The sequence below is a fragment of the Dermochelys coriacea genome, chromosome 2 (genome assembly GCF_009764565.3).
Source record: "Dermochelys coriacea isolate rDerCor1 chromosome 2, rDerCor1.pri.v4, whole genome shotgun sequence".
Classification (NCBI taxonomy): Eukaryota; Metazoa; Chordata; order Testudines; family Dermochelyidae; genus Dermochelys; species Dermochelys coriacea.
Genome location: NC_050069.1, coordinates 256,003,299 through 256,015,949, shown reverse-complemented (window position 1 = coordinate 256,015,949; position 12,651 = coordinate 256,003,299). Strand labels below are relative to the sequence as shown.

At 43.2% G+C, this 12,651-nt stretch overlaps 1 protein-coding gene across 10 annotated transcripts in view; it reads left to right on the top strand.

Moving 5' to 3' along the window:
- Positions 1-12,651, top strand: part of GALNT11 (polypeptide N-acetylgalactosaminyltransferase 11) — a 97,431-nt gene that overhangs the window by 53,056 nt on the left and 31,724 nt on the right. For 8 of the 10 annotated variants that reach the window (XM_043509690.1, XM_043509691.1, XM_038391409.2 and 5 more), the window contains 3 exons: positions 246-398; positions 3,448-3,666; positions 8,226-8,330. In XM_043509690.1, the coding sequence (XP_043365625.1) occupies positions 246-398; positions 3,448-3,666; positions 8,226-8,330 (477 nt within the window). Of the gene's footprint in view, positions 1-216; positions 399-3,447; positions 3,667-8,225; positions 8,331-12,651 lie in introns of those variants that run through there. The other 2 variants (XM_038391406.2, XM_038391411.2) reach the window with 2 other exon arrangements.

The window sequence follows — 12,651 nt, the reverse complement described above, 5'->3', positions numbered from 1 at the left end:
TTTATTTTGAACAATCCTAAAAAGTGACAGGGATTGATATTAATGTGAACATTGCCTTTTTCAAAGAGTAAAGCCTTGCCTTTTTCCACCCGTAGGAAATTGGTTTTGATTTAATGGCGAGATGAGCCTTTAAAAACTGAATACTGAGCATACACAATTCTACCATAACTATCCTCTTAAAAAAAAAAAAATATTGAACTTTTTTGTATTCTACAGTGAGGTGTCTTCTGCTTTCTTGTGGACAGATCTGGATGTGTGGGGGTAGACTTCTAATCATCCCTTGCTCCAGGGTAGGACACATATTCCGTAAAAGGCGCCCCTATGGCTCACCGGGGGGGAAGGATACCATGGCCCATAACTCTCTGCGCCTGGCACACGTGTGGATGGATGAATATAAGGTAAGACAAAAATTACTGAGCTTGAAATGGGAGTGTTCGTTGAATGGTTCCAGTTTATGATAACACGTACCTTCCTTTGTCTAACAAGATACTATCTGTGCACGGTTCTCACTCATGTGACATAATTAGTGTGAGATATTCAGAAATTCCCAAGCGCTATGTGTTTTTTTTGGCCTGTGAGGTCAGCATTAGGGACCAGAGGCACCAGCCAATCCCACTTCCTGTCCAAAAAGGACTTCACCTACTGATTGTATCAGTACCCTACCTCAGTTCTGTGCCTTTTTTTTTGTATCAGCTGTGGAGTTCTCCAGCTTTTTCTATTCTTGTTCTCTGAAAGCTGCCAGGGTCTTTTGTTACAGCAGATTTAGGGATAGAAGGCAGGTCTGAAGATATTTCCATGCTTATACATATAATGAAGGTGCCAAGATAATGATATTGACTGAAGCTGTGGTAGGATGAATGATATAGAAGAGAGATGTAGAAAGATTAGTATAGATGGTTTGTTTTCCTCTGTTTCTCTCAGCAGAGAGTACAACAGCAGCATTTTGTAAATAATTAAAAATACTATATAATAGAGCAGGAAATAGTAAAAATTGCATTTTAATTTTTACATTCATGAGGAGTTGTAAATTATGCAATCTGAGATACAAATATGCAATACAAAAAAGCAAGATATCATAGTTACACTTCTAGGGATAAGATGACTACACTGAATATCCCACTTCATTAATACTTTTATTGAAAAAAGGAACAGATACAATAATACACAGAATTATATATTTGATACAGAAAAGTCTTACCTAATTCATTCCTATGACAATATACAATTGCCCTGGATCCATTTCACTATATACATGATATGCCTTGTGCTAGTTTGTATTAGCTTTGCTCTTATAGCTTCCTTATACCTGCTACAGAAATTTCAGTGATATTAACTTTGCAATCATCTTCAGAATCAACAAGCATCTCAGTAATGATGGATGTAAGCACTAGAATGTCATTATCGCCAGCAAGTTCCAGACATCAGTTAAAGTGCAGGTTTACCCAGCAAAGTGTCAAGGTTCCATGCTTATTGTATCCTAAAGAATGCATATGAAATTAGCCTAGTCTACAGACAGTGTCTTTTCTGTTTTACTTGCAAATTCAGTCTAGGATGTGAGAATCAACATGGGAATTTCCCTTTTCATACATCACCAGTAATAATGATTCTGCAGGCTATATTATGCCTAATGATTCTGTGTAATCTCATTAGCTCTCATTGGACCTCTGTTGGGGTTGCACAGATGTGACTGAGGGCATAATTTATAATCTTTAGCACCAGGGATCAGGTATGATAAGGACAAAACCCAGTTTAACTCCAAGAGCCCAGATTAAAGGCCTGATCCTGTAAATACATGTGGATGTGAATATCTCCAATCACAGGCGTAGTTCTGTTGGAGTCAGTGAGACTAACCACATGAATAACATCATTCATATGCAAGAACAAGCCCTAAACTTGCATGTCTGGCAGTTAGAAAATCATTTTTTGACTTGTAAACTAAACAAATTTGTTATGGAAATCATAGAGGCACAGTAAACATTGTCTCTAAAATGACATTATGGAATTTTGAAGCACTTAGAGGAGAGTAAGGTGGCCAGGAACAGTCAACATGGAATCACCAAGGGCAAGTTATGCTTGGCCAACTTGATTGCCTTCTATGATGAGATAACTGGCTCTGTGGCTATGGGGAAAGCGGTGGACGTGATATTCCTTGACTTAAGCAAAACTTTTGATACGGTCTCCCACAGTATTCTTGCCAGCAAGTTAAAAAAGTATGAATTGGATGAATGGACTATAAGGTGGATAGAAAGCTGGGTAGATCGTCAGGCTCAACTGGTAGTGATCAATGGCTTGATGTCTAGTTGCAAGCTGGTATCAAGGGGAATGCCCCGGGGTCTGTCCTGGGGCCAGTTTTGTTCAACATCTTCATTAGTGATCTGGATGATGGGATGGATTGCACCCTCAGCAAGTTTGTGGATGACACTAAGCTGGGGGGAGAGGTAGATAGGGTCCAAAGTGACCTAGACAAATTGGAGGATTGGGCTAAAATAAATCTGGTGAGGTTCAACAAGGACAAGTGCAGAATCCTGCACTTAGAATGGAAAAAATCCCATGCACTGCTACAGGCTGGGAACTGACTGGCTAAGAGGCAGCTCTGCAGAAAAGGACCTCGGGATTACAGTGGTCGAGAAGCTGGATAAGAGTCAGTGTGCCCTTATTGCAAGAAGGCTAACGGCATACTGGGCTGCATTAGTAGGAGCATTGCCAGCAGATAGAGGGAAGTGATTACTCCCCTCTACTGGGCACTGGTGAGGCCACATCTGGAGTATTGTGTCCAGTTTTGGGCCGCCCACTACAGAAAGGATGTGGACAAATTGGCTCTGGCACATGACTTATGAGGAGAGGCTGAGGGAACTGGGGTTATTTAGTCTGTAGAAGAGAAGAGTGAGGGGGGATTTGATAGCAGCCTTCAACTACCTGAAGCGGGGTTCCAAAGAGGATGGAGCTTGGCTGTTCTCAGTGGTGGCAGATGACAGAACAAGAAACAATGGTCTCAAGTTGCAACGGGGGAGGTCTAGTTGGGGATTGCCCCTGTTTTGAGCAGGGGGTTGGACTAGATGACCTTCCGAGGTCCCTTCCAACCCTGATATTCTATAATATTAGGAAAAACTATTTCACTATGAGGGTGGTGAAGCACTGGAATGGGTTACCTAGAGAAGTGGTGGAGTCTCCATCCTTCAAGGTTTTTAAGGCCCAGCTTAACAAAGCCCTGGCTGGGATGATTTAGTTGGGGAGCAGGAGGTTGGACTAGATGACCTCCTGAGGTCTCTTCCAACCCTAATCTTCTATGATTTTAATTCCAATTTTCAGAGAAGATTTAATACTTTGTCAGTGGTTAAATGGAACAGATGTGTAGTTTAATGCACTGGATTAATCATGGTTTAAAATTGGTACTAGAAGTAATGTACATAGTTCTGATATATTTCCTCCTATTTCTTTTCTATGTAGGAACAATATTTTGCCGTAAGACCTGAACTAAGGACCAGGAATTATGGAAACATTACTGACCGTGTGGAGTTGAGGAAAAAAATGAACTGCAAGTCATTTAAATGGTATTTAGATAATATCTACCCAGAGATGCAAATATCTGGGCCCAATGCCAAAGCTCAGCAACCAGTTTTTATTAACAGAGGGCAAAAACGACCAAAAATACTGCAGCGTGGAAGGGTAAGACACTGTTCAACTTTAGAAAATCCTTAGATTCCCCCCTCTTTAGGTAGTTTTGAAACTTATTGTGATGGTGCACATAGAATTAAGTACAGTAAATTGTTTTCACAGTATGTGATTTGGTGTATTACTGTAATAAAAGTTAGTTTTGTCTTGAAAATGACACATTTTGTATATTTATCCAGAGGTAAATTGGAAAAGGCCCCTTTATGTAAGCCAGGTTCTTTTCAGATGGTACAGTAATGAAGCAATGTCTTTCCCTGTGTTGAGGGCTTTGCAGCTTTAAAGTGCATGTAGGACACTTTCATGACTGACCATTGGTTCTGAGAGTAGATTTGGATTGAGAAGAACCTCCCACGAGACTTTCACACTCTGTTTATAATGGATGTACAATGTAATTAGATATCCTCGGTCAGTACTTCTATTCAACAGTTTTCTGCAAAGATGAAAATTCACATCTGACTGAAAATGCCTCTCTTGCCCTTTACCCGTAAGGTGAGGCCAAGTAAGAAAACTTACTCTTAGATATTCAGCGAAAGCATTTGGCGTATTAGTGGAAACCTAGCAATAAACACCACCAAGTAGGATATGGTAATAGACTTTTAAAATGGTGCATATCCATCTATTACTAAATAGACCTTGGTTTATGGGTTTGTATGCAAGAATTACCTGAGTTGCACCTGTTTCATCAGTGCTGAATCTGGCCCAGTACAGTTTTTTTTTTTTTTTAAACTTTCCAAAAAAGCAGGAATGGATCCAGATTCCATAGAACATCTGTCAATCTTTCTATGTGCAAGAGCTGTAGGAGACTCAGGTAATCCTTATTTTAGGTATGGAGAGGTGGGAACCTCCCACGGATGATCATAAACCAATTTAATAAGTAACCTGGTTAATATGTAAACATGCCCTCTCCCCCCGCCCCCTCCGGACAACATAGCGTAGCCTGCATTATTTATCAGTAAAATTTAAATAATGGATGCAACTGTTAAGTGTACAGCCCCAATTCTGCAGGCTGCTGTATGCAGAACACAAGATCGGACATACTGGGTAACACCAAGGATCCATCTAGCTCAGTATCCTGTCTTATGACGGTGGCCAATGCCAGGTACTTCAGAGGGAATGAACAGAGCAGGCGATCATCAAGTGAACACCTGTGCTCATGTAGAGTCCCTTTGAAATCACTAGGATTTCACTGCAGAAGGAGCTGCAGCAGTGAAGCAGGTATAGGAAAATTTTCTTGCTCAGTTCAGTACCTAGTTGGGATGCTATATGTTTTAAAATGTCTGGTTTGTTCTAAATACAGCAGATGCACCAAGCACTTAGGCATTTCCCTTGTCGCTCTTTTTACCTTTGGAGGATAATGGCTTTCTGGTTACTCCCAGATGAAGGCTTAGCTGAAGGAATACTGCTGGTTTTGGATGAGGTTATTAAATGCTTTTGAACATCTCAGAATGAAGTGAAGGGCCTTCTCCGTAGCCAAGGATCTCCTTCCCTTCAATTTAGAGCAGGAGTGGCCAACCTAAGCCTGAGAAGGAGCCAGAATTTACCATTGTACATTGCCAAAGATCACAGTAATATGTCAGCAGCCCCCAACAGCTCCCCTGCCCAGTTCCCAGTGCCTCACACCCACTGGCAGCCCTGCCAGTCAGCGCCTCCCTTCCCTCCCCACACCCTACCAATCAGCTGTTTCGTGGCATGTGTAAGGGGGTTTATTCCTTCACCCACTTACTTCCCTGATCCTTCTCGCATGAACAGAGGGTAACAATACATGAAGTCCAAAGGTGCAAACAATTCGATGTTTATTGGGGTGAACTTGCAGCGAGCATGATTCCAGTTTCCTTCTTTAGTGTCCCCCTTCCCAGCTCTGACACCACAGAGCCTTACCTGTGTCCCTGTTCCCATTTCCCCCCTTAGCAAAAATGATTCCAATTTCCCCACCCCCATTCCCTGTTCCCATTCCCCCCCTTACTTCCTGATTGACTGCAGACTATATAGTAAAACTTAGGTTAAGGTATAGCTAAGCAGAACTCATCATTTTACTGAAATTTAACTAACCAATCCTAACATATTGTAACATGATTATTTAACCAATTATATCTCTCCACCTTAATTAGTTTACACCCGGAAAATTATTTCTGTCTGTTGTATAATTAATCTCAGAACCAGACAGAGGTTATACAGACAAACAGTAGGGAAATGGGGACTACAATGATAGAACAACACAGAAATGAGGGTTTCACATCACAGCTATTGATAAGTGAGTTCTTGCCAGACAGGATGCTATCAAACTAAGTTTCCTTTTACATTTTCTAGGCACTTCCCTTTCTCTGGAGGCGATAGGCATTATCAGGATAGGATTTGCAAAAAAGAAAAGGAGTACTTGTGGCACTCAGGGGAGGGATGGGAAGAGATGGAGTGGGGGCAGGGCATGTGGCAGAGCTGGGGTTGGGCATTGAGCACTGCCCAGCACACTGGAAAGTTGGTGCCTGTAGCTCCAGCACTGGAGTCGGTACCTATACAAGGAGCCACATATTAACTTCTGAAGAGCCATGTGTGGCTCCGGAGCCACAGGTTGGCTACCCCGATTTAGAGGATAGCCTTGTATGTCCTTTGAATAAACAGGGCAGCGTACACGTATTGAGTGTCTGATCCCAGTCTGTCCAAAAAAAACCCAAACTCCAGGTTATTGTACTTCAGGTTACAGTTAATGCATCAAAACTGGCCTGGGATCTCATCTGAAAGACCAGGGAAATTTTACACTCTCTAAATTGAATCCCCACCAGAGGCCTAGTAAAATTAAGGTAGTTGAGACCAAATCTAATTAATGTCCTGCAGCTTGAGTCTTTGGGGTTTGATAAGTGTGTTCAATATTGTGTGGGGTGGTTAGTCAGCTTTGGCTCTAATTCATTACATAAACTGATTCAAGAGGCCCGGGAACAGAATGATCAGCCAATATCACCACAATGTGCCAGACTCCAAAGGGTTCAGAATAAATTACTCCAAATCCCACCTTTATAATATAAAAACTAATTTGGAAGGGAGCAGTGCTTGTTAGCCAACTGGGGAAGTATTATAAAAATTGTCAAACGCTAATGGTTCATGACTGATGAGAACGCACATAATTTTAAAACCATGCAAGTTACATAATTTAAGGAGCTCCTGGGGAGTGATTAACATTCAAAATTTGATCTTCCCTAAAGTCTTTGATAAAGAATGTTCCTTAGAATCCTCTGTTTAAAATATGTAATTTATTTGATTTAGATGTATAGTGCAAATCAGCAAAGGGATAGCAGTTATTTATGCTGCAGGACATAGCATCTTAGGGCATCTGAAGAAGCAAATATTGCTGGGGGTGATGCTCAGAGAAAAATGGAATTTAGTTTGTTGTTGTGCTGCCCGATTATTTAGTGTCATGCTACAGAGTAGCTATTTCTTTCTGGATTTATGTATCCATTAGAGGTGTCTCGAGTGTTTTTAGCAATGCCTTTTGGTTTTATAAATCTAAAGAATAATAAAATACTGATTTTTCAGGAATAGCCAAGTAATAAGACAAAAGCCGAAGTAACTGCATGCATTTATCTAAGGCAAAATTGGCTCATTTTTCAGGATAGCTCACTGTTCCAAGACTGTGAAAGCTCGTCTACATTTAGCTCCAAAATGGGGATCAGCTTTTTTTCCTGTTGATCATACTGAAGCCAAATAATTCTAGACCAGAATAAAAGCCTTTAAGCATGCTGATCTACTTCATGGGACCACTGACCAAATGACCATCAGCAGAATTCAGGGTTGGGTGGGAGAGAGTCTTGTCACACCAGGAGAGCAGCTGAGCAGCCACTAGGAGCTTTATAATTCATCTCAGTAGTAGGCTTTCTTCAATATGCAGCCACATATTGAGTGTCTGATCCCAGTCTGTCCAAAAAAAACCAAACTCCAGGTTATTCTACTTCAGGTTACAGTCAGTGCGTCAAAACTGGGCTGGGATCTCATCTGAAAGACCAGGGAAATTTTACACTCTAAATTGAATCCCCCCCAGAGGCCTAATAAAATTAAGGTAGTTGAGACCAAGTAGATTCAGTTCTTGAGGTTTTTGGAAGTCAGGTGGCACAAAGTCACTTGCATTAAGTGAATCCAAAAGGGAAGGTGGTAGGGGCAAAGCATTCTTATGTTTGTAATTGCTGTAAATCCTAGAAAGAAAACCCATAAATATCCAGGAGTGAAAGTAAGTGTGACCTCTGGTGTTCAGAGAAAGGATGAAGTTGTTATGGAATAACTGAATTACACACACAACAGGCAAAATTCTGTCATGTGTGCACGTTACTTCCAAATTGCAGGGAGGAGGGAACTTGTCAGGTCTTGAAGATAAAATTAAATTGTTTTAAAGTGTGTTTATACTAAAATATTAATTTAAAAAGCAGAATGTCCTATATGTGAAAAGGGAAGAAGGTGTTTCTTTGTGAGTTTTAGGAAATACGGATTATTAGAAGATTTGCCAAATGTTCCTTCTGCTACTTGCCTTTTAATGATGGTATAAATTAAGCTGTCATCGTTTCCTTTCACAGCTTTATCACCTTCAAACCAACAAATGTCTAGTTGCCCAGGGTCACCCAAGTCAGAAAGGAGGACTAGTTGTGGTTAGGGAATGTGACTACAATGATCAAAACCAGGTAGGTGATGGATGTTGGCTTGCTGCCATTAATTCAAGTGAGGATTTTCCAGGCTTTCCAAATTGCCAGCACATTGTGCTGTTGAGAAGGAGCCTAATGCAACACCTAATTTTGATTAAAAGGAGCCAGCTGCAAAGTACCTTTATCTTCGGTGTGCAAGTGCTGGCCATGTAAATTGCAAATCCCACCATGCCACACTTTTGTGTGTGTGTCTACCCTTTAAATGCTACAGTGGCACAGCGGCCCTTCCATGTAGACACCTGAGAGGTGGTAAGCTAGATTAATGGAAGATATCTCCACTGATCTAGTGCTGTCTACACATGGACTCGGGTTGGCTTAATGTCACTCAAGGGTGTGGATTTTTCATGCTCTGACCAACATAATTAAAGTGACCTGATTTTCTAATGTAGATCAGGCCCTAGTCTTATGTGGAGCAGCCTCTTCTGGTCAACATGGAGCATGGGATGCTGGGAGCTGGTGTCTTTGTGGGTTGCATCTTTGTATTAATGTGAACTTCATATGGCTCATGGGCTCCACTTTGGCCACCCCTTGTAGAAAGGATGTCATTCCTTTGACTCTAAGGGCTGATCTTCACTATCCACACTGCTGCAATTGATGTAGCAGGGATCAATTTAGCAGATCTAGTGAAGACCCACTAAATTGATGGCAGAGCGCTCTCTAGTTGACTCCGGTGGAAGAGTAAGGGAAGTCGACCGGAGAGCATCTCCTGTTGACGCAAAGCAGTGAAGACACGGGGGTAAGTTGACCTAAACTACATCGACTCCAGCTACATTAGTCATGTTGCTGGAGTAGTGTAACTTGGGTCGATATACCCCTGTAGTGAAGATGAGCCCTAAGAGCTGCTACAGTCAGTCAATTGTTAACTAGTTTTGGGGACTCATGATATGTACATGCTGCTGCTTTGTTCACTGTCTCGCTTGCATTCTGCCTCTATTCAGTTTGTTTTTAATTAAGACAAGTATTGCATTTTCTGTGTTTCTCATTGTATGGCACTGTCAGGGTTCCCTCCCCACTCTGAACTTTAGGGTACAGATGTGGGGACCTGCATGAAAGACCCCCCAAGCTTATTTTTACCAGCTGAGGGTAAAAACTCCCCAAGGCACAAATTCTGCCTTGTACTTTGGATTATGTAAACGCTGCCACCAAGTGATTCAAACAAACATTTAGGGAGGGCCACTTGGAACCTTATCTTCTCCCTAATATTCCCCCCAAGCCGTATAACCCCCTTTCCTGGGGAGGCTTGAGAATAAACAAGATGAGCACAGACTAACCTGGGGTTTTCAGTGTCCCTAAAAACCCAAATTAGATTCTTAAAGAAAACAGAACTTTATTAAAAAGAAAAGTAAAAGAAACTCCTCTGTAAAATTAGGATGGAAAATAATCTCACAGGGGAATCAGATTTAAAACAGAGGGTTTCCCCTCTAGGCAAAACTTTAAGGTTACAAAAAGAGGGATAAACCTCCCTCTTAGCAAAGGGAAAATTCACAAACTGAAACAAAAGATAATCTAATGCATTTCCTTGCTATTACTTACTATTTCTGTAAGATTAGATGCTTAGTTCAGCTATGGCTTTCGGGAGATGTATTTTCCCTGTCCTGGTTCCTCGCTGACCCAGGAGCGAACAACAAAGAGAGCAAAAGCAAACCCTTGTCCCCACAGATTTTGAAAGTATCTTCTCTCATTGATCCCTTTGGTCAGGTGTGAATCAGGTTACCTGAGTTTCTTAACCCTTTACAGGTAAAGGAGGGATTTTATGCTACCCTTAGCTGTATGTTTATGACAGGCACCATTAGCACATCGTGACTTGGGAGGTCTCGTAACTCTAGTTCTCTGAAAAGCAGGCTCCACTAAGGGGTTTCAAGATGGTCACCCCAAAATTAAGGCACCTGCAATCACTAGTCAATTTGGAAAACTTGGTGCCGTTATTTCTACATTAGTCCAGGAAAGTTCTGATGCCTTAAGGCACTAAGGGGCCTGGTACATAATGTCACCTACTGGAACCAGTGGCTTTAGAGCAGGGCTGGGCAAACTTTTTGGCCCAAGGGCCACATCTGGGGTGGGGAAATTGCATGCAGGGCCATGAATGTAGGGCTGGGGCAGAGGTTTGGGGTGCAGGAGGGGGTGTGGTGTGCAGGAAGGTGCTCAGGGTGGGGGTGGGGCGCAGGAGGGATGCGGGGTATATAAGGGGGCTCAGGGCAGGGGGTTGAGGTGCAGGAGGGGTATGGGAGGGCTCTCAGGGCAGGGGGTTGGAGCGCAGGAGCGGTGTGGGGTGTACAAGCGGGCTCAGGGCAGGGGGTTGGGGTGTGGGCTCTAGCCCGGTGCTGCTTATGTGGAGAGGCTCTGGGGTGGCAGCAGCAAACATCGGGGCTAAGGTGGGCTCCCTGCCTGCCCTGGGCCCGTGCCACTCCAGAAGCGGCTGGCACCAGGTCCCTGCGGCCCTGGGGGAGGGGGGAGCTGAGGGCTCAGTGTGCTTCCCTCGCCTGCAGGTACCTCCCCTGAAGCTCCCATTGGCCGTGGTTCCCTGTTCCTGGCCAATGGGAACTGCGGGGGACGTTGCCTGCAGGCGAGGGCAGTGCATATAGCCCTCTGCCCACCCCTCCTCCAGGGGATGCAGGGACCTGATGCTGGCTGCTTTCAGGAGTGGTGCGGGGGCCCATGGCGCCATGGGCAGTGGTGAGCTGGAACCGGTTGTTAAAGGCGTGGGCAAACTCTGGCCCGCGGGCCACATCCAGCCTGTCTGAGCTCTCAGCTGGGGAGGCTCCTCTGAGAATCCCTTTTTAATTTTTACTCACCCGGCGGCACTCCGGGTCTTCGGCGGCACTTTGGGGGCGGGTCCTTCAGTTGCTCCGGACCCGCCGCCAAAGTGCTGCCGAAGACCCGGAGCGACCGAAGGAATCGGTTCTTCAGCTTTTGGCAGCTCATGACTGGCCATGGGGTGGAAATCTCATGGGCTGGATTCAGCCTTTGGGCTGTAGTTTGCAGTTGTAGAGAACAAGAGTGACAGATAAGTAATTTTTTTCTCAGTAGCTCCTGTATGTCCTCAAGTAGCTTTAACAAAGCAAATGTGAGTTCCTTAGGGAAGACGCTATTATCATCGTAGCAAAAATATGCTTTTGTTTGAAAATGGTTTTGAAGTCAAGATTTTCCTCTGATTTATTTTATATCCTATAAAAAGCTAGCAGTCTTACTAATTGACTGTGCAAATGCAGTGTTGAATCAGTTTACACAACTATACAGTTACCTGTGATGCTAAACTGTGAAGCTGCATTTTTAAATTACGTAATCTGTGAAGGTTTCAGAGTAGCAGCCGTGTTAGTCTGTATTCGCAAAAGGAAAAGGAGTACTTGTGGCACCTTAGAGACTAACAAATTTATTAGAGCATAAGCTTTCGTGAGCTACAGCTCACTTCATCGGATGCATAATCTGTGAAGTGAACAATTTGAAAAACGTGACCTTTTACGTGGATGTTGATCAGGAATAATAAATATCTGTACCCTGACGGCCTGAATGAACGGCTCATGAAACTTCGATTTCCCTTTAATCCTTGATGGCATATCCCTCTCATCAGTGCCTGTTCACCTACACTGACCAGCCCAGAGGAAAGCAAGGAGCAGTTCTACTCTGACCTTGACTCCATCATCAGATCAATCCCTGCATATGACAAACTCATCCTGCTGGGAGACTTTAAAACTAGAGTTGCTAGAGACCACAATGACTGTAGAGGTATGATAGGGTGACATTGAGAGGGAAAGATGAATAGCAACGGACTCCTCCTCTTGGGTAAATGTGCAGAACACAGTCTGCTCATTACTAACACCATCTCTAGGCAAAATGATAAATATAAAATGACATGGTTGCACTCATGGTCCAAACAATGGCACCTGATTGACTGTTATCACCCACCAACGAGATGTCAGACATCAGAATTACCAGAGCCAGGTGTGGTGCAGAATGCTGGACAGACCACAGATTGGTAAGAGCAATGCTGAACCTGCATATAGTCCCTTCACAGCGCAAGCACCCCAAACTTCATAGAACAGCCTTCAACGTAGCAAAGCTCAAACACACCAACTATCAGATGCAATTTCAGGAGTCACTTGATAACATGCTTTTTTCATGGTCCCCCAATCAATGGCAACCCAAAGGAAAAATGGAACCAGTTCAAGCGTGATTATTGACACACAGCTAAATCAGTGCTGGGGCCAAAGTAAAGAGTACACCAGGATTGGTTCGATGAGAACGAGGACATTTTCAAACTCTCAAGTGATGAGCATAAAGTATTTGTTGAATGGCAGAATGA